Raw genomic sequence first — 25074 nt, 5'->3', positions numbered from 1 at the left:
GAGATGCACGCGATAACATTCGGAAATAGACAAGATTTTTTTTTCCCAAATGCCCCAAGCAAAAATATCCTGTCAGTTTTATAAACTTTTATAAACCCAGCCAGTATAATCACAATGAACACACCAAAACTGAAATATTTAACATATATATAACAACTGCAAAGCATCTAATTTGTAAACAAAATTATTTACGCAATAAATCAGCATAAACTCCAGCACAATTTGCATATTTTAAACTCTCAAGATAGACGTCACATCACGAACCTCACAGCAATTGGCTGCCGACCGCGTTTTTCGCTTGATATTTGCATAAAGTCGAGAACTGCCCAACATTTTGCAGTAGCACCTCACTGCAGTAAACGAGATCCAGGGGGCGGAGTTGGATCCAGATCTAAGGGGTGGAGATTGGTAGGTTTAGGGGTGGGTTTATGGATCAGGGGGTGGAGATGGGTAGGTTTAGGTAAGGTGGGAGGAGTTGGATCTGGATCCAACTCCTCCCCCTGGATTTCGTGTTCTGCAGTGAGGACCATCTCACCTTTTGACGCTCTCAACCATGGTTCAGACTCTGAAAGATTCTTAATTTCTGAGCTGAACAGATTAGTTCAGTGAAGGGGGCGTGTTCGTTTAATAAGTCCAACCAATGAAATGCTGCGTTACAACCCACACTCGAATGCTATTGGCTTACGCTGTAGTCCGTCTTTGAGGGCAGAAACGCAGGCATTTCATTTTTAGTGCGAATCGTTTTCTCGACGAATCATTCACTGAACAGATTTGTTCAAAAACACTTTCACAAACTGATCCAAAAACAGCCTGATCTGTGACTCAATTTACAGACGTGTCGAGTCGCGGTCAGGATGAGACTCCGCCTGTTGGTCTTCAGCTGACGCTTAATGTAAGTTAGCCCTGCTAATGTCGATGTATTTTGTCGGCAGACTTGTTCAACTGACTCTGGCCAAGAAGATATATGAATGGTCAAAGTCAACGTCGGGTAAGTCATTACAAATGAGATTTAAAGGTGGTTCGGCACTTCGCAATAGCAATGGCTAACGTTAGTGTGCTTAACGTTACTGTAAACAAGCTAGTTGTGTCACTGGTTTCGCTGTTTTGACAGCCACTTCCTATTACAGTACGTCACTGATTTTTTTAAATGAATAAATAAACAATCATATTTATTTAAGGGTCAGACCATTGCTTTAACTGCTTTTCTTTTTATTTATGTAAGCTGCTATTGTGCGGGCAGTAGCTATTACACTGACAAGCACAGTGAACTCACATGAACTAAGAGTAACGTTACTTCTCTAAAAGACAGTATCCATATGACTAATAAATCAAAAAGTGGTTATTCACAAGCACTGAGTTCGCTAAAAGGACCAAGAACAGTGTGAACTGAGTGTGACTCAGTAAGCTTGTTTGAAAATGTCATGCCATTTCATGCTGTCACATGAAAACTTGTGACATGTGGTTCTTGTTTTTCAGGTTTAAAGTTTATGCCAAGGGTGAACTGGTTGGTTGTTTTCGCAATGGGTAATTCAAATTGCCACAACAGTACTATGAGTATCCCGCCAGGAAAAGGACCCCACCAAGTGGGATGCACAGACCTGATGGTGGGCCACACAGTACATGTAAGTGTGTACTTGAATTGTGTGTACATGAATTGTATGTGTGTCATTATCAGATTAATATATAGCCTATATATTTTTCCAAGGATACGTTCTTGAGACTCTACTATCCGTGCCAAGCATCCGAGAATCCTCAGCTGCCAGACTGGGTCCCGTGCAGAGAGTATTTCAACGGCCTCGCAGACTTTATGAAGATGAACAGAACACTGAGTGAAAGAATTTTCAACTACCTCTTTGGTAAACATTTTTTTTTTTTTTTGTATGGGCTACTCAGTGCTGGGGCTTGTGAAAATGTAGTTTTTGTCGTGACACATTGGCAGCTCACCATGCCACTTCCTGGCACTTTGATATGTGGTTAAAACATTGGTTGCCACTGTTGTCATGCTATGGCCATTTATGTATGTTTGTTCACATTAGGGTCTTGTAAAATCCCAGCAGCCTGGAGTGCGTCATTTAAACCGGATGGGAAATATCCCGTCATTATCTTTTCTCATGGACTGGGAGCTTTCAGGTTTGGTTGGTTTGAAAATTTAGGCACAAAAACCTGAACAATGATGCAGTATTTTACATTCCCACTGTGTTTTTGTGTGTTGTATGTTCAGGACATTGTATTCAGCCATATGTGTTGAACTGGCGTCGCAGGGCTTCATTGTTGCAGCCGTGGAGCACAGGTGCTTGCTTTCAGTTATTAGCTGTAAAAGCTTTTTTGCTTTCCAACGGACCAGTATGTTGAGATAAGAGATATCTGCTAACCACAAACTGACATGGTCACAATTACTGTTCAGAAATGTTCCTTGCACTGAAAGGTTTTGTATGTTGTTATAGTCAAAGTGTGTGAGGAGTGTGCAAACAATAGTATAAACTAGGTCATCACATTTTTAACAGTGTTTACCGGTGGACTGACACATAACACAGGACTAACAGCAGCGACGGTCACACGGCCTTTCAGGTTATGGAACTGGGATCGGAATTCAAACTAGTGTATAGTAGTGTAAACTATTAAGTCAAAATGGAACAATGGAAATGCTTTGTAGTATTGCAGTTTTAGGAAACATTTATCCATAAAGAGTATGAAGTGTGTTGAGCCTCACTATTAACTAGAAATTAGATTTTGCTATAAAACACTCACTCTTGTTAAAAATCTCAAGGTCACTTATGGTTATGAAAGGAATATTTTATTAAATGAAGCCTATGACTGAAAATCAGCTAGTGACGAGCCATTTTACCATGTGTTGTCTTTGGCCTGGTGTGTTTTACTTTCACTAAAATATCTTTTCAATTTCAGGGATGAATCTGCCTCTGCAACATTTTACTTCAGAGAACACACTGAGCCGGGAACAAAAAGGCATCCGTCATGTGACATTGCCAAGCCTGTGTCTGATAATCTGGAGGAGGTTTGGATGTACTACAGGCCGTTGAAACCAGGGGAGCATGAGTTTCCTCTAAGAAACAAGCAAGTGAGGAAAATCTCAATACTCATCAGATATCTCAAACATATTCTTCCTAGTCTGATATTTGTAGCCGTAAATGAGTGAATTTGCTGCTGCCTTTATTCAAAATATTTGATTTTTGTGTTGTTTTGCACTGAAAACCCATCAATAATAGTTATTATTATTAGTATTAGTGACAATTGTACTTGTTTGTAAATAATTACTGAAATGTATTGTGGTCCTGGCTAGTGCACAATTGATGAAACTGTCTGTGTCACATGTAAATGAATCAAATGTCCTTTATGTTTCAGGTAAAGCAAAGAGCAGATGAATGCATCAGAGCCTTAAATATTCTCTTTGACATCAATTCAGGAAAGTCTGTCGAGAACATCTTACAGTCCAACTTTGATTTGTCAACATTGGAGGTGAATATTACAATGAGTTTAAACTTGTGAGAACAAAGAAAAAATAAACTGCTTGATCATATTCCGAATGACTTAATTATAGTAGTGTAAATAAGTGATGGAGAGCTGGTGGTAATGAGCTTTTCTGCATTACAGAATTCCATGGACTTGTGTAGAATAGCAGTTATGGGGCATTCCTTCGGAGGCGCGACGGTGATCGAGTGTTTGTGCAAAGATGTCAAATTCAAGTACGGTTTGTGCTGACTAGCATGTCCAAGACGTATCGTGACATACTTTGTGTTACAAGATCTTGTGGGTAGATTATTAGCATATTTAGCAGACTGTTTGAGAAACGATGCTTTCAGTCAGTGCGGTTGGCCTTTATTTTATCCTCCACACTGATGTCTGAAAACTTCTGCAAGTTTCCTGTTTTTTTTTTTTTTTTTAGCATTTTCACACTCCCTCCCACACTACTTGAAACCTTATCACTCTAAATAGCCTTATAGAGAGTAATTTACAAAAAAAAGTTAATGAAAACATTATTTGCATTAAATTCAGAGGTGATTTTTCAGGTAGTTTTACTTTTTTTAGTTTCACGTTTACTTGCTAAACATCTAATTATAGGGAACATGTTAATAGTGCTATGTAGCTTGTGAAGAGAGCTTGAAAAACAAAATGTTCATCCTTGCATAAATGTTGCTTCTTAGGTGTGGTGTGGCACTGGACTCCTGGATGTTTCCCTTGGATGAGGAGATCTTCCCAGGAGTGAAGCAGCCAATCTTTTTTATCAACTCTGAAAAATTCCAGTGGATTGGGAATATCATTCGTATGAAGAAGCTGGACTCTGCCATGATTCCCAGAAAAATGATAACCATCAAGTCAGTAATTCATTATTATTTTTTTCATTCCCCTCCACAAAATATTTTTTTGCTTCATTTAATTGTGCTTTACAATGTTTTGGCAGGGGGACAGTCCATCAGAGCTTCCCAGATTTCACATTTCTTACTGGGAACTGGATCGGAAGGCTCCTGAAGCTGAAAGGAGAGATTGATCCATATATAGCCATGGATCTTTCCAACAAAGCAACTTTGGCTTTTCTTCAAAGGCACTTAAGTGAGTTAATTTACCTTTTTTAGTATGAATGGTTCAGTGTGTTTCAGCTCTTGCTATTCCGTTAAATCGTTTGTAATACACTACTGTTTAGAAGTTTGCGGTAAGATTTTAGAAAAAAAAAATGCATGGATGCATTAAATTGTCATTAAAAAGACGTCGCAGGAATAAATAACATTTTACACTATATGAAAAAAGTAATTCATTTTTTTCAATAGTATTTCATAATATGACCAAATCATTTTAGCCTTTTTGAGCATTTTTCGCCCCATGCTTAGTGTACAGAATACTGTGAACTTGTTTGCAATATTTAATTTTTAACTTTATTTTCCAGCTCTGGACAAAGACTTCAATAAGTGGGATCCTTTAATTGATGGAAAAGATGACAACTTGATTCAAGGAACCAATATTGTTATACCACAATCATCTATGTAATCGAGTAACATGAAATGTTTAATCAGTACAATGATTTTGTAATGTGCAATGCAAAAGTAGATGCAAATTCACATGAAACTGAGTCAGAAGGTTACATGAGAAAGGGCCCATCTATTTTGGAAATTTCATAAGAGACTTTAATATTGAATGCGGTGTACGAGTACGATTGAATTTGCACTATGGATTAGACTGATCTTACGCAAATTACGTTTAGTATTTTTTTAAACAGGGTAAAACTACAGGTTTCTACCAGCTACATTGCAGAACAGTACAATAGATTTTTTAACACCATCCTGTTATGTGCCTTAATGTTCTTACAGCCATGTAAAGCAGAGGTTTTTATATCAATTAAATGTTTTCAGTGGATTCTGACATTACAAGGCCATTAGCAGACAACCATTTACAAATATAAATACCATACTATGAAATGTATTCAGCATAGCATTTATATGTTGCCCTGTATTGAGAACAATTTTAACATTGTAGAAAATAACCTTATTAGAGAGTCTACGATCATCTCTGGATCTGTAACAAACCTGTGATTTCCTGATTTGTAAATTATTGAAATCAATTTTTACACTACTCTCTGGTCAGTAAGAAATTTTTTAAAAGCTATTATGTAAGATTTCAATATTTCTCGCTGGATTCCAGTACAGCCACAAAAAAAATGCACAATTTTTTCTTATGTATTTGTGATTTTGTTTATTAAACATTATCTTACCTTTGGCATGTCACGTGTGTTTGTTTTTTTTTTGCTTTTTTCTCAATTATACAAAAAGTCTGAATAATAACTTTGTTAAGATATGTTCATATTAGTGCTGCACACAAAGAGAGAATATTTATTAAAGAAAATTTCAACCAGTTACCACAAAATGCAGCAAATTGCTTTTTCACCACAAGTGTAAACTTTTAAGAGCATCTGAACAAATAACAAAATCCTTGTACAAAGTATAATTTAGAAACAGTTTTAGAAATCCAATAAGGAACACAATGAAAGGCTGTGTAATAAATGGAAAAACAAAACAGCCTTCATATCTGCAAAGTGAAATCGGTGAACAGTAATGGAAGGTGAAAACTCCAGCTCAACTCTATGAACAAGCAGCAGTGCTTACTGTTGCTACTATACGGTTTATGGTAACAAGCAGACAACACCACTTAATACAAATTTAAATGTAATAAACAAAACAAAACCATGCACAAACAAAAGCAACTATTTTTAGGGACATCAAAGTTTACATTAGTCACGTTTTTGTTTTTGTTTTTCACTCTCCGGCTCACATACTTCTGCATGGGATTCTTGCAAAACACCAACAAAAATGACATCATCGTCAGATGCGTCCTCAACTCTCAGGGTCAGATGAGTGACTTGTGGATCCTCTGAGTTGGTGCAATCAGATGCACTTGACTTCTCTTGTAAGCCTGTGAAGCAAACTACCATCAGTTCAGTTCAACCAGAAATTGTCTCATTACTTCAAAGAAAAGCATTAGGACTCTTTATGACACTTCCATTTAAATGTATACTTAAATTACTAACATGAAGACTCTTCAGCATCAGGATGGATTTCCGTGACCATCACATCTCCCTGAAGCTGAAGTATTCAAAGTAAAGGAGATATTAATAAAAGAAAAAAAGAAAACATATGTTTGTGGTTCAAGAATTAATAGCAAGCTTATAATACCGTGCCATCAGATGCTGTGTCAGACTCTGCTCCATCATCACTGGTCAGAACAATAAGATCTTCAGTAACATCTACTAAAAAAATAAAATCCATGGTTTCTGTTAGAATGCTACACATCCATTCTATTGTTAAAATAGAAGGGCTTTACATTAACTATTTTTAATTGAATATGGAATTCAAACATGACATACTATTAAACGCCTCCGGTAAGGTAATTGTTTCATGCTCAGTCTCGCATGCATCCTGTACCTGCAAAAACATGATATGAGAGGAAAATACTTTCAGCCACTGAGTGGTGTAGGTCTTTAAAAAGACAAACAAGAGAAAAGACAAAACACCTTATCATGGGGAGCAACATCAAGAAAATCCATCAGTAAATCCATTCCGGTACTCATCTTGGCACAGTCTTCTAAAGTCACATTTAAAAAAATAAAAAATAAAAAAAATGGAACAGTCAACTAATCTTCCATGCAGATTTATAAACACCAAAACATAAAACTTTATAAACACCAAAACATAAAACTAAAGTATGTTTTATATGAAGTATGCAGGGAAACCTCTTTGCTCTCCAGCTGAAGTATTCAAGTCATCTTGGGAGTGATCCGGTTCAAGCTGGAGTACAAACATATTTAAAAGGATAGAACACCAAAAAAAATAAAAATAACATTTGCTGTTAATTTATTCACCCTCAGGCCATCCCAAATGTAGGTGACTTTTTCTTCAGTAGACCAGTAAAGAAGATTTTTTACCTGAAACCGTGGTCCTTAGTGATTCATATAATGCAAGTCAATGGCTATCGTCACTTTGATAGTCCAAAAAACCTATACACGCAAAAGAAAATTAATACCCGTGGCTCCTGCTGATAAATTATGGACCAGTTTGGAGTGTAAGCTACCTGTCGCATAATGACGTAGGCATGAGAGCAAACTCACTGTTGACGCGTGTTGTATAGACAGATTGTCATTATGTGACAGGAAGCTCACGCTCCAGACTGCCGTGAACACGCTCAAGAAGGTTTGCCGAAGCTGAGGATTACAGGTAATAATGTTGTAAATAATTTTCAGTTTCTTGCAAAGACCAATCATTTCTCTTCATAAGACCTAAATGTATTGTCAGGAGCCACCAGCAATAATTTTGTTTTGCTGCTATATATGTTTTGTTTGTTTTTTTTCAAAGTGATGGTAGCCGTTGACTTGTATTATACGAAGGACCATGGTTTCAGGTAAAAATCTTTACTGTTATACTGAAAGAAAAAAGTGTCACCTACATCTTGGAAGGCCTGAGGGCGAGTAAATGTCAGAACATTTTTAATTTTGGGGTGAACTATTTCTTTAAGATAAGCAGCTTAATAATATTTTTTATTAAAGGGTTATTAGTTCACCCAAAAAATGAAAATTCTGTCATTTATTACTCACCCTCATGTCGGTCCAAACCCACAAGACCTTCGTTCATCTTCGTAACACAAATGAAGATATTTTTGATATCCTCCATAGACAGCAACGTCATTGCAAAGTAGTAAACACATCGTTAAAATAGTCCATGTGACTAAAGGGGTTCAACCCTAATATTATGGAGCGACGAGAATACTTGAGTGCAAAAAACAATGAAAATAATGAATTGATTCAACAATTTCTTCTCGTCGGTGTCAGATCTCCTATGCTATTTGCGTAGTAAACAGTACAGCGCTTCCGGGTTCTACGTCAGAACGCCGGCTCACTATTGGCCAGCTTCTGCATCAGCATCACACACGTCACACTGCGGTTACACCACAAATAGCATAGGAGATCTGACACAGAAGAGAAGAAATTGTTAAATAAAGTCGTTATTTGTGTGCACAAAATTGATTCTCATCGCTTCATAATATTAAGGTTGAACCACTGTAGTCACATGGACTATTTTAACAATTTCTTTACTACCTTTCTGGGCCTTGAAAGTTGCAATCCCGTTGCGGTCTATGAAACCTCAGAACGTTCAGAAACCTCTCGGATTTCATCAAAAAGATCTTAATTTGTTTTCCGAAGATGAACGAAGGTCTTACGGGGTTTGGAATGACATGAGGGTAATTAATGACATAATGCGTTCTTATTATGTGTACTTACACTCAGTACTTGAACAAGTGCACCTTCCCCCAATGTATCTTCAACTAAACACAAACAAGAAATTCAGCCTTTAAATGCATTCAGATCTAAGATACTCGCATCAAAACTTTTCACAATCACTTCATATTTCATTGTCTTGCAAAAAAAAGATATTCATTTTTATTAAAGTGCAATTTAATAGATTTAAAGGGATAGTTCATCCAAAAATTCTGTCATCATTTACTCATCCTCATGTCGTTCCAAACCCGCAAGATCTCGTTCATCTTTGGAACACAAATGAAGATCTTAATGATGAAATCTGAGAGCTTTCTTTCCATTGACAGTTGCAACTACCACTTTGACACATCAAGTTCATAAAGAGATCATAAAACTAATTCATACAAATTGAGCGGTTTGTCCAAATTTTCTGAAGAGACACGATAGCATCATATGAACAGTTTCAATTTAGGCTTTTATTCACATATGAACAATCAACGCACACATCAGTTAGTAAACGGAACTGAGGTTCATTCTCGTGTTTCACAGCAAGTTTGAGCTTCAGTGGATAAAAGCCTAAATTCATTATGTTCATCATATAAAATGATCATCTCTGCAGAAAAGTTGGGCTAATCTGCTCAATTCATATGGATAAGTTTTATGATCGCTTTATGAACTTTTTGAAGCGTCAAAGTGGTAGTTGCGTAGCTGTCAATGGAGAGAACAGAAATCTCTCAGATTTCATTAAAAATATCTTCATTTGTGTTCCGAAGACGGACAAAAGTCTTATGGGTTTGGAACAACATGCGGGTGAGTAAATTACAATTTTCATATTTGGGTGAACAAACCCTTTAAGAATTATTTTATGCAAACAGACATTATACAAACTATAGAACATTCATAGAATAAGTGTACTAAGCACTTTATAATAACTGAAGTACCAATACTTTAATAAAAAGGTATATCAAGCAAGCTCACTTACCCTCAGAATCTTCAACCAAAACAATGGAGCAGGACACACACCCCTTGTCTTGAGGCTGCATTTATTTACATGAACATGTTGAGACTCTTCAAGCTATCTGATTACTATCATTCAATTGCTTTTGATTGGTAAAACAGCACCACACTGTACCTGATCTGCAAGTTCATCGCCTGGATCCATTTGGTCAATGAGCGTTTCCTCTTCATCTTGACATAATTAAAAATGCTATTTTGAACTAAATTTTGCATTTATGATTTACACCATAGTATAAAATAGTAATGCAAGTATATAGCTTTTTCTTCATTTCCTTAGTGATATGCGATGCAATAATTCTGTAAATAGGTATATAAACTCATACCATTTGGTTCTTCAGACTCCAAAGCGACTGTAGTTCCATATTCTGCGACTGTAGTTCCATATTCTGCACCTTCGTCCTGATGTATATAGAGATACAATTGGTTTCTACATGTTGTTCTATTCCCAACTGCTGTAAACATTCTACTTACCACGATTAAACATACATTTACCTTTGAAGCACTGTTCTTCAATGAGGTACATGTTCCCTTGGTTACATCTTGAATAGTTACAATTTAATTCAAATGAAGAGATAGAGAGAGGGAAAAATGCTGTCACCTTTTATGGCATTGGTGGAGAACAATGAGAATGATAAGTATTGTGCCCTCTATTTTTTTCCATTAAAAGATATAATACATAAATAGATATAGATGTAATACATACCACTTGGAACTGCAGCTTCAATGCTTGAAGTCTGCAATTAAAACACTGGATGAGTAAATAATGCTTTCTAATTTTTTACACACAAATGCAAAAGTAGATTCTAGTGTTCCACACCTGCAATGGCTTCTCTGGCAGAATTTCAAAGATGTTGAGTGGATCTACTACCACCTCAGAATCATGCTCCACAAGCAAAACCTGAAAAATACACCGAAAAAAATAACCTGAAGATGAATTTGAAGTCAGACAAGACAAAAAGTACACGTTTCTTTACCAGAAAAACAACAAGGACAGCTCTTAAAACAAACATTTGTGAATTCGAAGAGAAAGATACACTCACTAATGCAGCATCTTCAGAAACCTTTAAAATTCGTGCCGTGCACCAATTCCTCCTTACATGAGACCAGATCACACAATCTGACCCAACAGGCTTCTTCTCTGTCGATCGCCTCAAATAGCCCAAGTCTTAAAAAAAAAAATATATATATATATATATATATATATATAATAATAATAATAATAATAATAATAAATATATATATTTAAATATAAATATAATTAGGCCTATATTTAAATAAAATAAAGAATTAAAGAAGGGAGAACTCTTGCATAAAGTGAACACTATCTTTAAAAGTTGTATCACAAAATGTGTCAAATGCAGACTTACCTGACTGAATGATCTCATATGATGGTGAATCTGGTTCCTCAACAATGCATAATTGAGAATCAGTGTTATTCATCAAGAAGCTTTCTATATTCTCTGAGGAAATATTAGATGTTGCTCCCTCAGATTGCGGTGGCAAAACTACAGGAAAAGGTGTTGGGTCAACATCTGTCTCTTTAGCAAAGGCATGCTGGTTTGTGGTGTCAGATGGACTTGTGAAACCTGAAACTGGTTCATCTTCTGTGATGCATGTGGTATCCAGGTTGCTTTGTGTTTCAGAGGGCACTATACTGCAAGTATCAGACGAGGCAAAGTTTTCAGCAGTCATCTCAAGTGGGCCATCTTGAGCTTCATTTCCAACTTCTGAATTTCTCAGTAAATCAAGCTGCTCTTGTTCAGAAAGTTGCATTTCAAGAACTGAAGTGCACGTTTTGTCGTCAACAAGCTCAGTGTCTGCATCAAGGGTAACTTCAGAGTCAATATTAACTTCAGCAGCCACAGAGTCATTGGCAGACACCAGTTCTGCTCCACTTAAGATTTCATCTGATGGAGTTTCAGGACTTTGACTTTTCCAATAGCTTCTCATGGCATCATTGATGAAAACACCATTACAATCCAGCTTGACGAAGTGTGGAGTTTCAGAGTCCCCCATTTTCTCAACAGTGATATTAAAAGGCTTGTCATTAACTAGATCAAAAAAAGCATCTTCTGCCGCCTTATCCCAGAAACCCTTGGAAAGATCAAAACCTTCAAGCTGGCAGTCAAATGCCTGAGGGGGCACATCTGATAGCTCGGGTGGAAGTGCTTTGACATCACCCATGTTGACTTTTGATTCATTTCCATAGTCTACGAAGGTAATGGAGAGTGTGTCAAGGTCCCTAGATGTTACTTTAGCTCGATACCACAAATTGTCTTCATTGAAGAGAGCAATGCAAGCACTTCCGGCTGACACAGAGTCCTCACTCAAAGTTGTATCTGATGCATTACCAGCAATCTGTAAAGCATCTGAAATCTCTTGAAGTTTGTCCATTTCCACATATTGGCACCAGAAGAGCTGAGGACCCTTGATAAATGAGGGGTATCCATTGATCATTTGACCAGCTGATATGTCAGGGTCCTTATAAAGGGTACAGACCTTGATATCAGACATCTGATGCTTGACACCTGTAGTCAAAAGCTCAGCTGCTGGTGCAACTTCATGCCTGCAGGTGGATCCCAGCACTACACCATTAACATTGAGTTTCACTTCCCACACGGTCCCTGACATTTTAACGAACGTGCACATGACCTTTTCAATGTTTTGATCAATTACTTGTTTGAAGTTGGGTGCAATTTCTTGGTCCATGCTGTCAACATTTAGTTTATGTACAGAGCAGTGGATGCTGTACCTAGGAAACGAAGCAAATGATTGATCAAGACGACATATTTTTGAGGCAGAAATCACAGCCGTGTTTCCAAAGTCGACAAATTCAACGTCAATTTTGTCATCAATGTTTTTTCGTACTGCTGCACGGTACCAAGAGTTATCATCAGGAAACATTGCACAGACCATGTTTCCCTCACGAATCTCACTAGAATCAATGTTTGCGCACCTTGACTGGTCAGCATTCAACTTCTCTACAAGTGAGTAAATGTCATCCTCATCTGCTGCAAACTGAACAAAGAAGCTACAAGGGCTATTGCAATGAGAGATGAATACCTCAGCTTCTAGACCAGGTTTTATTATTTTCACTGGGAGCGCCGATTCTCTGAGAAGAGCCTGGGACTTTGGTTTAACACCATTAGTTTTGTCAGATGTACATGGGTGACGTACATCACCTCTATCACTGGACTTTCTTTGTGGTTCATTTTGCTTCTGAGAATTATGGATTGTCACAAAATCTCTTGTTGGTTCTGGTCTACCATCTGTATGGAATCCCCACTTGCTTCGTGGCTGTTTTGATTCAACGTTTCCTCGTTGTGCTGCATGACTTTCCCGGGATTGTTGAACTTGATCTGTGGTATCTCTCTTAAGACCACTGGAACTTTCCTTTCCAAGGCTCTCTGCCTGAACTTGTGCACTTCGGTTCTTTGAACTATATCCTTTAAGTGGGCTTGGTTCAATTCTATGGATTTCATTGTGAAACTTCTGTCTGATCAGTGCATTCACTTGAGTTTTTCCCTCATAAAGTTCCACCATAAGCTTTCCTCCAGGTTCTTTTGCCACAATCAAAGCAGTGAAACAATGACTGTCCGCAAAATTCTGAAACCAATTTTCCACTGCACATGGCACATTTTCTGGCATATCTGACAGCCCACATTCAATTGCCTGCACTGGGACGGACATAATCTCTCCTGCTTCAATTGGAACTGGCAGCAAGTCTGATTTATCAACTTCCAATGTGTCGCCATAATCCACAAAATTGATCACCACTGACGGATTTGAAGACTTTATCTGGCCTCTGTACCAAAGTCCATCTGTGTATTTTGCAAAGCAAACAGTTCCAAAAGTCTGAGGACACTTGGTTACCTCTAGCTGACGGCATAGGTAATTGACCTTGTCTGCAAGTTTCTCAATCTCATCTGAATTCCTGGCGAGATGGCAAAAGAACTGAGTGACACTTTTCACACAGGTGACACTCACTTCCTCTTCACATCCAGTCTTGACTCCGTGTGTGGAATAATAGTAGGTGTCCAGGCGAAAGGGTGGGAGAGGCACTCTCTTAGAGGGTGCACGATCAGCTAGGCGCCTCTGGACAAGGAGATTGCAAATGCTTTGGAATGGGGTCTCCAAGTCCACCACATTGAACACAACTTTCTGGGAATCATACATTACAGCAAAAATGGTGCATTTCAAAGGCACGTTCATGGATGCTGCAGTATCAACAAACTCTCGAAACTGTAATGTGGCTTCAGGGCTCCAGTCTATAGCCGAGTGGGAAATGGGGTGGATCAGATTATATAAACTACATCGAAAGGCTTGTCCTTTCATCTTCAAAAATGCTGGACTGATCTTTCGAAGATCTTCAATGGCAACTTTCTTTGTCTGCCCATAGTCAACGAACAAGACCTCAACATGAGGCGTTTGGTGTTTTTGAATGACCAAGGCTCTGTACCATATCCCAGTTTCAGGATGACGAGCAACACAAGCTGCTTCCAAAGGTGGCTGAAATTCACTGTGAGCATAGAAACGCTGAATATCTTGCATTAGAACTTCTAAGCATGCAGCATTTCGGGCTTTTTGGCACCAGAAGTCATTTGGACTCTCGATGTAGGATACGGTTACCTCCAGTGAACTTCCAATTGGAAACAAGTATTCCTTGAAAACCGATGCACTTTCCGCCACGGCAGAAGAACTGGAAGGTGTCTGAGGTCGAGTGCCTGTGAAGAATATGCCAGAGGTGTGTGTGGTTTTTAAACCACAAGATCTTACAACAGAATTATCCACAATGCTCCTTTCACTTTCTGCAAAATTTGCATTGCACAACAATTTATTCACATCATTTTCTCCATCTAAACTCGGGTCCACTAATTGAACCATGTGAGTGTCTTGATGCTTGTCTTGTACGTGCAAATCAAGTTTTTTGTCTTCGACAAGTTTTGAAAAGAACAACGTAGCCCTCTCGTCCCAGTGTTTCAGTCTCGATTTAATGCCATGGAGGGAGCACTTTACCGCCACAGCTGGCAGCTGCTGGAATCTCAGAGGCAACTGTCGGAGGTTGAAACAATCAACAAGTTCTGTGTTGCCATAGTCAAGGAAGTAAACTTCTGCTTTCTTGTCAATTACCTTATAGACAGCTGCTCTATAGAACACACCATCTTGGGCTTTAGCTGCACAGAGGAGACCAACAACAGGCTTTCTTATCAATCCTTCAGCGCTTGTTGGATTAATGTACAGATTTCCAAGGTCATTCATTAGCTGGTCGAATTCATCAGCATGACTCTGAGTTTGAACCCAAAACTTTCCAGGGTTGTCAACGTGCTGCACAACAGCCAGATGTGAAGTGTTAGGTGTGAGACTTTCTGTGAAAAAGACTGGTTTGTTCCCTTTAAGGTCAGAGTAGGTTTCGTCAATGTGTGATATCTCTGTTGTCTCCAAAATCTTGCGCTTCTGAGATGATGGGCTCTTCTGAACAGCAAAATCTGCAAGAGTCATTTCAGAGTCCTGTGAACATTTCTGTTTCAGTTCAAACAATTTGTTGATGTTTGTGTTCTCCTCTCCATAAAGCGAGACATAGTGAACACCTTCAGAAAGGCTTTGATACTGAAACTTGGCAATCACTGTGCGGTTGAGCAGGAGCGATTTCAGATAATCAATTTGTGAAGCTGTCCAACCAACACCTCTGTCGACTATTCCATGAAGGGAGCACACGTACGTTACGACAGGCATCCTGAAGAATTCAGAGGCAAGATGCCTGACATTCTCAACTTGTACAAATTGTTTCTTGCCATAATCCACCTGCAAAACCTCAACCACATTGTTGGCAGACATGACCTGCTGCAGCACTGAACGATACCACTTGCCGTCACTTCCTCTTGATGCACACGGGCTGCCCAAATTCTCAGGTCTTGCAAAATTTCTGCCAACTCTTCCCTCGTAATGCTGAGTTATCTGTTCGGTTAACTTTTTCAGCTCCTGAGAGAAAACCTTAAGCTGACAGAATATTCGAAATGGACTTGTTACTTCTGTGACCATGACAGTCTCAACAGTATCAGTTTGTAGCTCTGGGTACATGAAGGCCTGCTGCTTCTCCATTTGCTCAATACTCTCAACTGGTTTTGGCCTAATGGAAGAAATTCTCTGAGGTTCTCCAGTTCCATTGTTGGTCTGTAAAGATCTTGCAACAAACTCCTTGAACCGATCACTGTACAATTTCTTTGCAAAGCCCATTTCAAACATCTGTCTGGACAGACAAGGAATGTCAAGAAGGAATGTTCGATGAGGCACAAGAACATCTTGAACCGAAGCATTGACTCTTCGACCACAGAAGGTCTTCATGAACTCGAACGCCATCGCTGACCATTTATTTTCAGGAGACAATGGTAACACATTGGCAAGAACACAGAATTCAACTTCAGGGGGAAGATAGAAAAAGTCGCTTTTTCCCCATGCAAGAGTGTTAACAGTGGCACATAGTGTTCTGCCTTCATCGATTAAAAACACGCTGTACTCTTCAGTGTCTCTGGAAACTATACGGGCTCTATACCATGTTTCATACACTTGTACAAGGCACAAGTCACCAGGGTTTCCATCTGATTCACAGAAACTCTCTCTGGGGTATTGTATCTCCTTTTTCAGCTGCTGATAAGCAAATTTCCGGTCTTGGTCAAAATTTCCCCAAAACTCTACAAGAACACATGATGGATTCAGATTAACTCTGGTTATAAGTACAGGTACATTTGAACCTGTTGATGGGAGCCCCGGTATAGAACACATTGTGATTTCCTTCGTGACTCACTCACTCTGGTATTTAGGTGTATCTAGAAAGAGAGGGGAAAAGTAAAATGTATTACTAGTCCATAATCAAGGCTCATACTTAACTTAAAAACAAAACAAAAAAAAACCCATCCATCATAGGTGAAATTCTGGGGGCGTATTACAGAAAGATCCTAACTTTAGAATCCTTTCTTATCTGTTTGGTAACCATGGCCATTTCAGTTAGGTCTTCATTTAGGACAAAGGCTATTACAGAATGACATTCAGTGTTTCCCCTTGGTTTACAGGTTTGGGGGGGGGGGGGGGGGGGGTTGGTTGGTGAAAATTGACACAGACACTATCTATCTATCTATCTATCTATCTATCTATCTATCTATCTATCTATCTATCTATCTATCTATCTATCTATCTATCTATCTATCTATCTGTCACATTAATTGGTTGTCTGGGAGGGTAATGCTTTGTAAAAGTTAACATAAAACACAAATGTTTAAAAAAAAATTAACATAAGATATCTCTTTAAAAAAATAAAATAAACATATTTAAATCTTTTTAAAATTGACTTTTGCAAATAACCTTTGTTAAATTTATAGAAGTATTTGTTAATATTAATGGACCAGAGCTTAAATAGTTTTATTTTTTAACTAACAACTAAAAAAAACAAATTTTAAATGGGCTTTTTTTGTGAGAAGTTTTTATTTCTATGATGCATTTATTGGAGAGAATAATCCTGTCAGACGCAGCACTGCTGTGAACGCGCGTTCACGTTTAAACACAATTTAAACAATGTACTATTCAATGCATTACTTCTATATAATTAGGCTATATATTAAGTTGCTCAAGCAAGTGGTAAAATATTTAACCATGTATTTATATTAAAATCTTTTGCATTTCAATTTTAATACAATAAATCTTGCATGTCACAGAGAACTTGTTTTTCCACCTCCACGAATGTCATTATGTCGCCTTGTTAAGGTAAATTGTAGTTTTCCTTGCTTTACCCCGTTTTTAAAATGAAAAAAGTAGTATTTAATTAAATAAATTTATGGTATAAATACATACATTTTATTTAATTAATCGCACTTATGGTGAAATGACTACATTTTCAGGTCAATCTGTGTTCATTTTGACCACGAAACATGCGCTGTCACTTTAATTCAGCGTTTGCAGCACAGCAAAAATCATAGACAGTATATAAACGGCAAAAATAGACTCGGTGCGGAAACGATCGCTGCACTGCTGTATACGCACCGCAACTGGAACGGATCGATCATCGACGGACTGCATCTGCGTGCAGTGTGAAAGCTCTGTAAACATGGGTACGGAAAACAATACTCACCGCATACACACTGCAAACGAAATATGTGTGAAACGGGCATTAGACTTGGAGCAGGAGAGCTACTCCGGCTGCTACTCGCAGTAGAGTGAGTGTTGCCATCTTCAGTTCAGCGACATATTTCCCGCCGCGCGCTCTGTCCGCTAGTGCTCATCTGTATTTGACGCAAGTGTTTGTTTGTGTGCGAGTGTGCGCGCTTGCGCACTCATTGGAATAATTGTAAACGCGCAAACACAGACAGAAAAGACATGCCATCGTGGAAATAAGATAAATAACATATTACTTAAGGGCTATTTAGTTTTTGTAATAAAAAAAAATAAAAAAAACTTTAATCTGGCGCTATAAAGAAAATCAAATCAAATTTACTTGACCTTCAAGGGGGGCGGGGGGAGCCGTTAGGAGGGCGGGGCGCCCCCCTTATATAATGGTAGGGGAAACACTGACATTTCTTAAATGCATAATCTCATCTTAACTACGGATAGGAAAAGGGTATTACAGAAGCATTCTAACTTGACAAAGAAATCCTAACTTTAGTCTTAACTTTATCCCCACTCCTAACTAGGGGTTGGGTATAGTTTTTTTTTTTTTCCGATACCGGTACCAAATCAATACTTTTAAAAACTGTACCGGTGCATGAACCGATACTTAAAAATAAAAATAAAAAGAGAGCCTCAAAACGATGGTGAATGACATTGAAGAACGGCTTTTTTATTGAAAAAAAAAAAAATCTTAAAAATGAATATTCAAATTTTAGAGTAAATATTAGGGCTCTACAATATAGTGCTGGGCGGTATACCGGTTCATACCGAAAACCGGTGTATATTTTCGTTACGATATTAATTTTTAATATACCGCCATACCGATGTATTTAATTACTCAACGTTCGGAACGAACGTTATGCTGCGCCGCGGCCGCGCGACACTGTTTCAGACGGACCCTTTACAATGTTGCACTTCTGAGCAGCGACTGCGAGGTGTGGTGAGGGTAAACACAGCAGTGCTCTGGTGTTACGTTACAGGGAAGATGGATGCTGCAGAACTAGTAGAACATGACACAGAAGAACATGACACAGAAGAACTTGTGCCAAAAAGAGGAGCCGGGTTTGTTGTTTGGAGGTTTTTTGGTTTCCAAAAATCCGACGTCGACCAAACAACCATTTTATGCAAGTGCTGTCGGGCTAAAATTGACGCCAAAGGCGGCAACACGACCAATTTGCTCCAGCACCTTAGCCGCAAGCACGTCTTGGAATATCAAGAATGTGTGGACAGTCAGCGGACTCAGCGCCCTCCACATCAGCAGGTAACACGGGGAAAGCAAAAGAAAAGTCGAGCCAAATGTCAATTAAAGACGCATTTGCTAGAGGGACTTATTACGACAGAAAAAGCAAACGGTGGATCGAGATTACAAACTCGATCACTAACCACATTGCTAAAGACATGGTCCCGCTAAATACAGTCGAAAAAGAAGGTTTCAAGCAGATGATCAAGACGCTGGATCCCAGGTATGAAATTCCGAGCAGAAAGTACTTTAGCCAAGTTGCTATCCCCAACTTGTAAAAAGCACAGAGCTAAGCTCGAAACAGACCTGGCGACCGTCCTCCACTTCACAGCAACGACTGATATGTGGTCCAGTCGCACTATGGAGCCTTACCTTAGCCTTACAGTTCACTTTATAAGTGACGAATGGGTGTTGCAAAGTCATTGTTTGCAAACAAGCTACTTTCCTGATGACCATACTGGAGAGTTACTTGCAGCAGGCCTGAAAGAGGCACTTGATTCCTGGGGACTTTCAGAACAGAAGCTAGTGGCCATCACTACAGACAGTGGAGCCAACATCAAGAAGGCTATCGAACTGAACAATTGGACAAGACTCCAGTGCTTTGGTCACAGGCTTCACCTAGCCATAGGTAAGCAATAGTTATTATATTAATAGTGAACTATACTTGATAGCTGTAAAATGATTAGGGCTGGTCCAAATACCATTTTTTGAGCTTCGAAGCTTCAGTAGTAATGAACATCGAATATTCGAAGCTTCGGAGAGAGAGTGCTGAACATATTCTTCTCTCTAATAAAGGCAGTAATCTCTATGTGTCTGTATGTCCGTTTGCATTTTGATTATTTCGAGAACCGTTAATCCAATCGACTTCACAAGGGAGTGCAGTGTCGCATTTGGTGCAATATAGATGGACACGCGAGACGCGACACTTTCAGAATTAATAAACTTTTAGTAAACTATAGAACAGTGCGAGCTGGAAGCGGCGCGCCTCACGCGGGCAGGGCTTATATGCTCCGAGAATGGACACTGCACTAGTGATATAAAACGCACAAACACAGGTCTGTTAAATTAAGCAATACTTTTTAAGGTAGTCTAATATTTTTTAAATAAATCCATCCATCCATCCATCTTCTACCGCTTATCCGGGGCCGGGTCGCGGGGGCAGCAGTCTAAGCAGGGATGCCCAGACGTCCCTCTCCCTAGACACTTCCTCCAGCTCTTCCGGGGGGACACCGAGGCGTTCCCAGGCCAGCCGGGAGACATAGTCTCTCCAGCGTGTCCTAGGTCTTCCCCGGGGTCTCCTCCCGGTGGGACATGCCCGGAACACCTTCCCGGGAAGGCGTCCAGGAGGCATCCGGAAAAGATGCCCGAGCCACCTCAACTGACCCCTCTCGATGTGGAGGAGCAGCGGCTCTACTCTGAGCTCCTCCCGAGTGACCGAGCTTCTCACCCTATCTCTAAGGGATCGCCCAGCCACCCTGCGGAGAAAGCTCATTTCGGCCGCTTGTATCCGGGATCTTGTCCTTTCGGTCATGACCCACAGCTCATGACCATAGGTGAGAGTAGGAACGTAGATTGACTGGTAAATCGAGAGCTTTGCCTTGCGGCTCAGCTCCTTCTTCACCACGACAGACCGGTACAGGGACCGCATTACTGCAGAAGCTGCACCGATCCGCCTGTCAATCTCCCGTTCCATCCTTCCCTCACTCGTGAACAAGACCCCAAGATACTTGAACTCCTCCACTTGAGGCAGGAGCTCTCCACCAACCTGAAGCGGGCAAACCACCCTTTTCCGACTGAGAACCATGGCCTCGGACTTGGAGGTGCTGATTTTCATCCCAGCCGCTTCACACTCGGCTGCAAACCGTCCCAGTGCATGCTGGAGGTCCTGGTCTGATGAGGCCAACACGACAACATCATCCGCAAAGAGCAGAGATGAAATCGTGTGGTCCCCAAACCCCAAATTTTTAAATTTCAATATTTAATTTAATTTAAATAAAGAAAAATGAAATTAAGTTAAATTAAAAATGAGATTAATTTAGATTGATAATAACGGGTAAAAAGGCTAATACATTTTGTTTCTATTATTCTATTTTCCACAATGTCAAAGCAACGCAGCTTAACCCAAAACACAAGCTCAGGCATGCACTTCGGTCCATACAAACTCCGCTGTTCTGCGCTCTAGCCAGAGAATTCTCCCGTTGCTGGAACACTTAGGCGTCAGTTCTATTTCTAGCATGCACGCGTTTTCCACGTGGCTCGAGCCGCGCCTAAGACGCGCGTCTCACGCAGGCAGTGTGCAAACTCCCAACCTGTTAACATGGGAGCCGAAATAAAAACGGACACGCCACGTAGCCAGTGTGTTGCCGGCCTTATTCAAGCGCGAATGAGAACCGCTTCGCGGGGGATCCCAGGTGCGCAAAAAAAAGCAGCAGCAAAAAACGAATATTCAAATGTCAAATTTTCAAATCGAATACCAACCCACCGAACGAATATTCGAATATTCGGGTCCAGCCCTAAAAATGATATTAATAAGGAGTTTTCTGTTATCTCTTATCATCCTCATTATTATTATTAGTATTATTATTATTATTATCATCATTATTATTGAGTTTATTGTAATCATTTGGTTTGGGGCTAAAGTAAAATCAATGTTTTAATTAACATTAGGAAAAGTGAACTATATAATTATTTGTCATTTTTATAGAGAGAGGTATGAAAGATGACCGCATACAACGTGCAGTACAGTAGGTGTCTGCAAAAAAATTGTGTCAGCCTTCTCATACTCTTGGAAGAAAAGGAGGGACCTGGCCATTGTTCAGAACGATCTGGGTCTTCCAAAGCATGTGCTCACAACAGATGCCTACAAGGTGGGGATCACGTCAAATGATGATTCAAAGAGTACTGGAGCAAGAGAGGGCCATTAGTCAGGTTCTAAAAGCTTACAAGAAATCAAAGCACTTGGTCCTTAGCTGGCAAGATGTGGATGTCCTCGAGGCTGTCAACAAGGTGTTGAGCCCACTCCAGGACTTCACAGATGCCTTGTCAGGAGAGCAATATGTCAGTGTCTCCTACCTCAAGCCAGTGCTCAGTCTCTTCAACACATCCATTCTTGCTGAGGAAGAGAATGATACTCAGCTGACGAAGGATGTCAAGAGAAACATTCTAGCTTACTTGAATGAGAAATATTCCGATCAGGTCACAGATGACATGCTTGACATTGCATCTCTTCTTGATCCACGGTTTAGAACCAAATATATGGATAAAGAAAAGGTGGAGCGGGTTCTATCCAGAGCAGTTGAAGAGATAGTGCCACTAATAAAGGCTCAACAGGACACACTCTCAGGGGCTGCTGGTGCTGCAGCAGCAGCAGCAGAAGCAGAGCCTGTTCCTCCTCCTGAGGAAAAAAGAAAAAAGACTTTGGCCAGCTTTTTCAAAAGGCAGAGCACCACCAGCAGCAGCAGCACACTCACACTGCCAGAAGAGGAAAGCATCAGAATGGAGCTGACAGTCTATTTACAGACCACAGAGGTTGACAGTGATAGACCCTTTAAGGCGCTTTTCCACTGCATGGTACGGTACGGCTCGGTTCGGTACGGCTCACTTATGGCGCATTTCCACTGCATGGTACGGTACGGTACGGCTCGCTTCGGCTCGCTTTAAATGGTACCACCTCTGTTGATGTTCCAAGCGTACCGTACCGATACTAAAATGTGACGTGAAAACACTGAAGATCACTGATTGGTCAGACAGAATCGTCACTACCAGTGTCATTGTATTTGCGACACGAGACCATGCACGCGACAAACCCGCTAGATTTAAATAGCCAGTAGACAACAGCCAACGCTGTAGTTTCTTGCAGTTAAAAAGTTTCTTGCAAACTGTTTCTTGCAGTCAGGGGCGGCGCCGGATAATTTTTAACGCATGTGATGAGGGCACATGTGTGTGTGTGTGCGTGTGTGTGCGTGTATGTATATATATATATATATATATATATATATATATATATATATATATATATATATATATATATATATATTTTTTTTTTTTTTTTTTATTAATAAATGAGCAAAACTTGGCCACAAAATATTTAATATTCAATTATTTTAATGATCACAATTAAAGTTTTAATTTTATTAAATTGAACAAGCGCAAAATTCAGCAATCAAATATTCAAAAAGACTTAATAATAATGTTATTTCTCTCTATAGGCGCGTTTACTACGAATATGGCGATCGTCAACTTCATCTTTGCCAGACACTGACAGAAAACACTATTTTATAAATAAAAATCAATGCACGCATCCCCGGATTTACAAATGCACATCTTGCTTGTTGCACGCACATTATGTCGAAATAACGAGATATTATGTTGAAATAACATTATTATTAAGTCTTTTTGAATATTTGATTGAATGCTGAATTTTGCGCTTGTTCAATTTAATAAAATTACGCCTATATATAGCCTATATATATATATATATACACTATTAATAAATGAGCAAAACTTGGCCACAAAATATTTAATATTCAATTATTTTAATGATCACAATTAAAGTTTTAATTTTATTAAAACGCGTGCACTGATTTTTATTTATAAAATAGTGTTTTCTGTCAGTGTCTGTGCATGGCAAAGATGAAGTTGACGATCGCCATATTCGTAGTAAACGCGCCTATAGAGAGAAATGCACATAATGGATTACATAAGAGAGTAGCCTATTTCTTTTTGTTTTGAATTATTTCGTTTAAAGACATTTCAAGCTTTGTGTATTTGAGGATGAGATGCGCTCCAGTTAACGTACAATGCAAGTGACCGCTCGGGCGCCTCAATGATTAAATTGTCTATTTTGCTCTTATTTATTCAATCCAGGTAATTGTTTGATGAAAAAAATATTAAAATTAAGATACAATTTATACAAAACGAAATTCACTTTAAAGAAAGGCTTTCTACAAAACAAAACTTAATGAAGTGGTCAAAATTATGTCCGACTCGCTCCATGTCTCTCTACTCGTGCTGTTCACTTTTCATAATCAACATAGGCAGATGGAAAAAAATAACATAACATTAACTAAATGCGCTTTTTTAATGGCAGTAGGCTAGTTTAAAACAGTACATTAGGCCTAGACTCTCTATTTGTAAAGATTGCTGCACATTCATTTAATTCTGAATTTTGCACACACAAGTTGAAAGGCATTTGTTCAAATCAAGTTCACGGATAATTGTGCGTGCATTTATTAATCATTATGATACTAAAATCATAACAAAGTAGGCTATGCTATGTACAAAAAATCAGATGAGCCCAGAATATGAACGCAACGTTTAATTACACGTTAAGAATTTTCCTTCCATATAGTAAACCATTATAAGAACGTTTAATTTAATTTAAAAACATCCACATGCCGAGAATCAAGAGCACCATCCCGTGTTGTGCGTTTGAAATGTGGCGCGTTTACGATGATGTCATGGCAGTAGAGGCGGCAACTATAACGATCAGTCCCACCCAGTTTGAAGCGGTACTAACTGCAATGGAAAAGCAACCGAGCTAAAGCGAACCGAACCGTGCCGTACCGAGTCGAGTCGTACCACGCAGTGGAAAAGCGAAGCGAGCCGAACCGTTCCGCGCCGAGTCGAACCGTACCGAGCCGAACCGTGCCGTACCATGCAGTGGAAAAGCGCCATTAGACTGGTGGAGATGCCATCAGACAAATTTCCCTCGCATTGCCAAGCTAGCTCAGCAGTATTTATGCATCCCTGCCACCAGTGCTCCATCTGAGAGAGTGTTCAGCACTGGTGGCAACATTGTCACTTGCCACAGGGCCGCACTCAAACCAGATGCTGTGGACCGTCTGGTTTTCCTGGCAAAAAATTTGTAAATGTTGAAATGTGTGATTATTGTTTCCATTATACAGGATAA

At 39.3% G+C, this 25074-nt stretch overlaps 2 protein-coding genes across 3 annotated transcripts; one reads left to right on the top strand and one right to left on the bottom strand.

The window, feature by feature from the left end:
* Positions 1-543: 543 nt before the first annotated feature.
* On the top strand, positions 544-5727 carry pla2g7 (phospholipase A2, group VII (platelet-activating factor acetylhydrolase, plasma)). Of its 2 annotated transcripts, none has more exons than XM_084091083.1 (11): positions 544-892; positions 1477-1622; positions 1706-1856; positions 2037-2130; positions 2222-2290; positions 2905-3076; positions 3361-3474; positions 3610-3701; positions 4161-4331; positions 4418-4566; positions 4898-5727. In XM_084091083.1, exons 2-11 carry the CDS (start codon positions 1488-1490, stop codon positions 4996-4998), a joined length of 1248 nt encoding a protein of 415 aa, XP_083947209.1. In that variant the 5' UTR covers positions 544-892; positions 1477-1487; the 3' UTR covers positions 4999-5727. The 2 variants fall into 2 exon arrangements, with proteins under 2 accessions (XP_083947209.1, XP_083947208.1); XM_084091082.1 differs by having other exon boundaries at positions 708-988.
* Positions 5728-6235: 508 nt separating this feature from the next.
* tdrd6a (tudor domain containing 6a) lies at positions 6236-16549 on the bottom strand (the record flags this gene model as incomplete). The annotated part of the gene is made up of 13 exons (XM_084091986.1): positions 6236-6417; positions 6533-6587; positions 6678-6751; positions 6869-6926; positions 7016-7086; positions 7235-7289; positions 8777-8820; positions 9735-9789; positions 9885-9940; positions 10093-10168; positions 10587-10667; positions 10810-10934; positions 11137-16549. 13 exons carry the CDS (start codon positions 16547-16549, stop codon positions 6236-6238), a joined length of 6345 nt encoding a protein of 2114 aa, XP_083948112.1.
* Positions 16550-25074: the final 8525 nt, after the last annotated feature.

Source organism: Abramis brama, assembly GCF_963993115.1.
Source record: "Abramis brama genome assembly, chromosome: 18".
NCBI classification, from domain to species: domain Eukaryota; kingdom Metazoa; phylum Chordata; class Actinopteri; order Cypriniformes; family Leuciscidae; genus Abramis; species Abramis brama.
Note: the sequence above shows the minus strand (reverse complement) of the source record. Positions and strands in the feature narration are given on the sequence as shown.

Coding starts and splice junctions, on each gene's coding strand:
- pla2g7 (XM_084091082.1), top strand. CDS start 910: ATGTCGATGTATTTTGTCGGCAGACTTGTTCAACTGACTCTGGCCAAG. Junction 1,623..1,705: donor TGGTGGGCCACACAGTACAT/GTAAGTGTGTAC, acceptor TATTTTTCCAAG/GATACGTTCTTGAGACTCTA. Junction 3,077..3,360: donor TTCCTCTAAGAAACAAGCAA/GTGAGGAAAATC, acceptor TTTATGTTTCAG/GTAAAGCAAAGAGCAGATGA.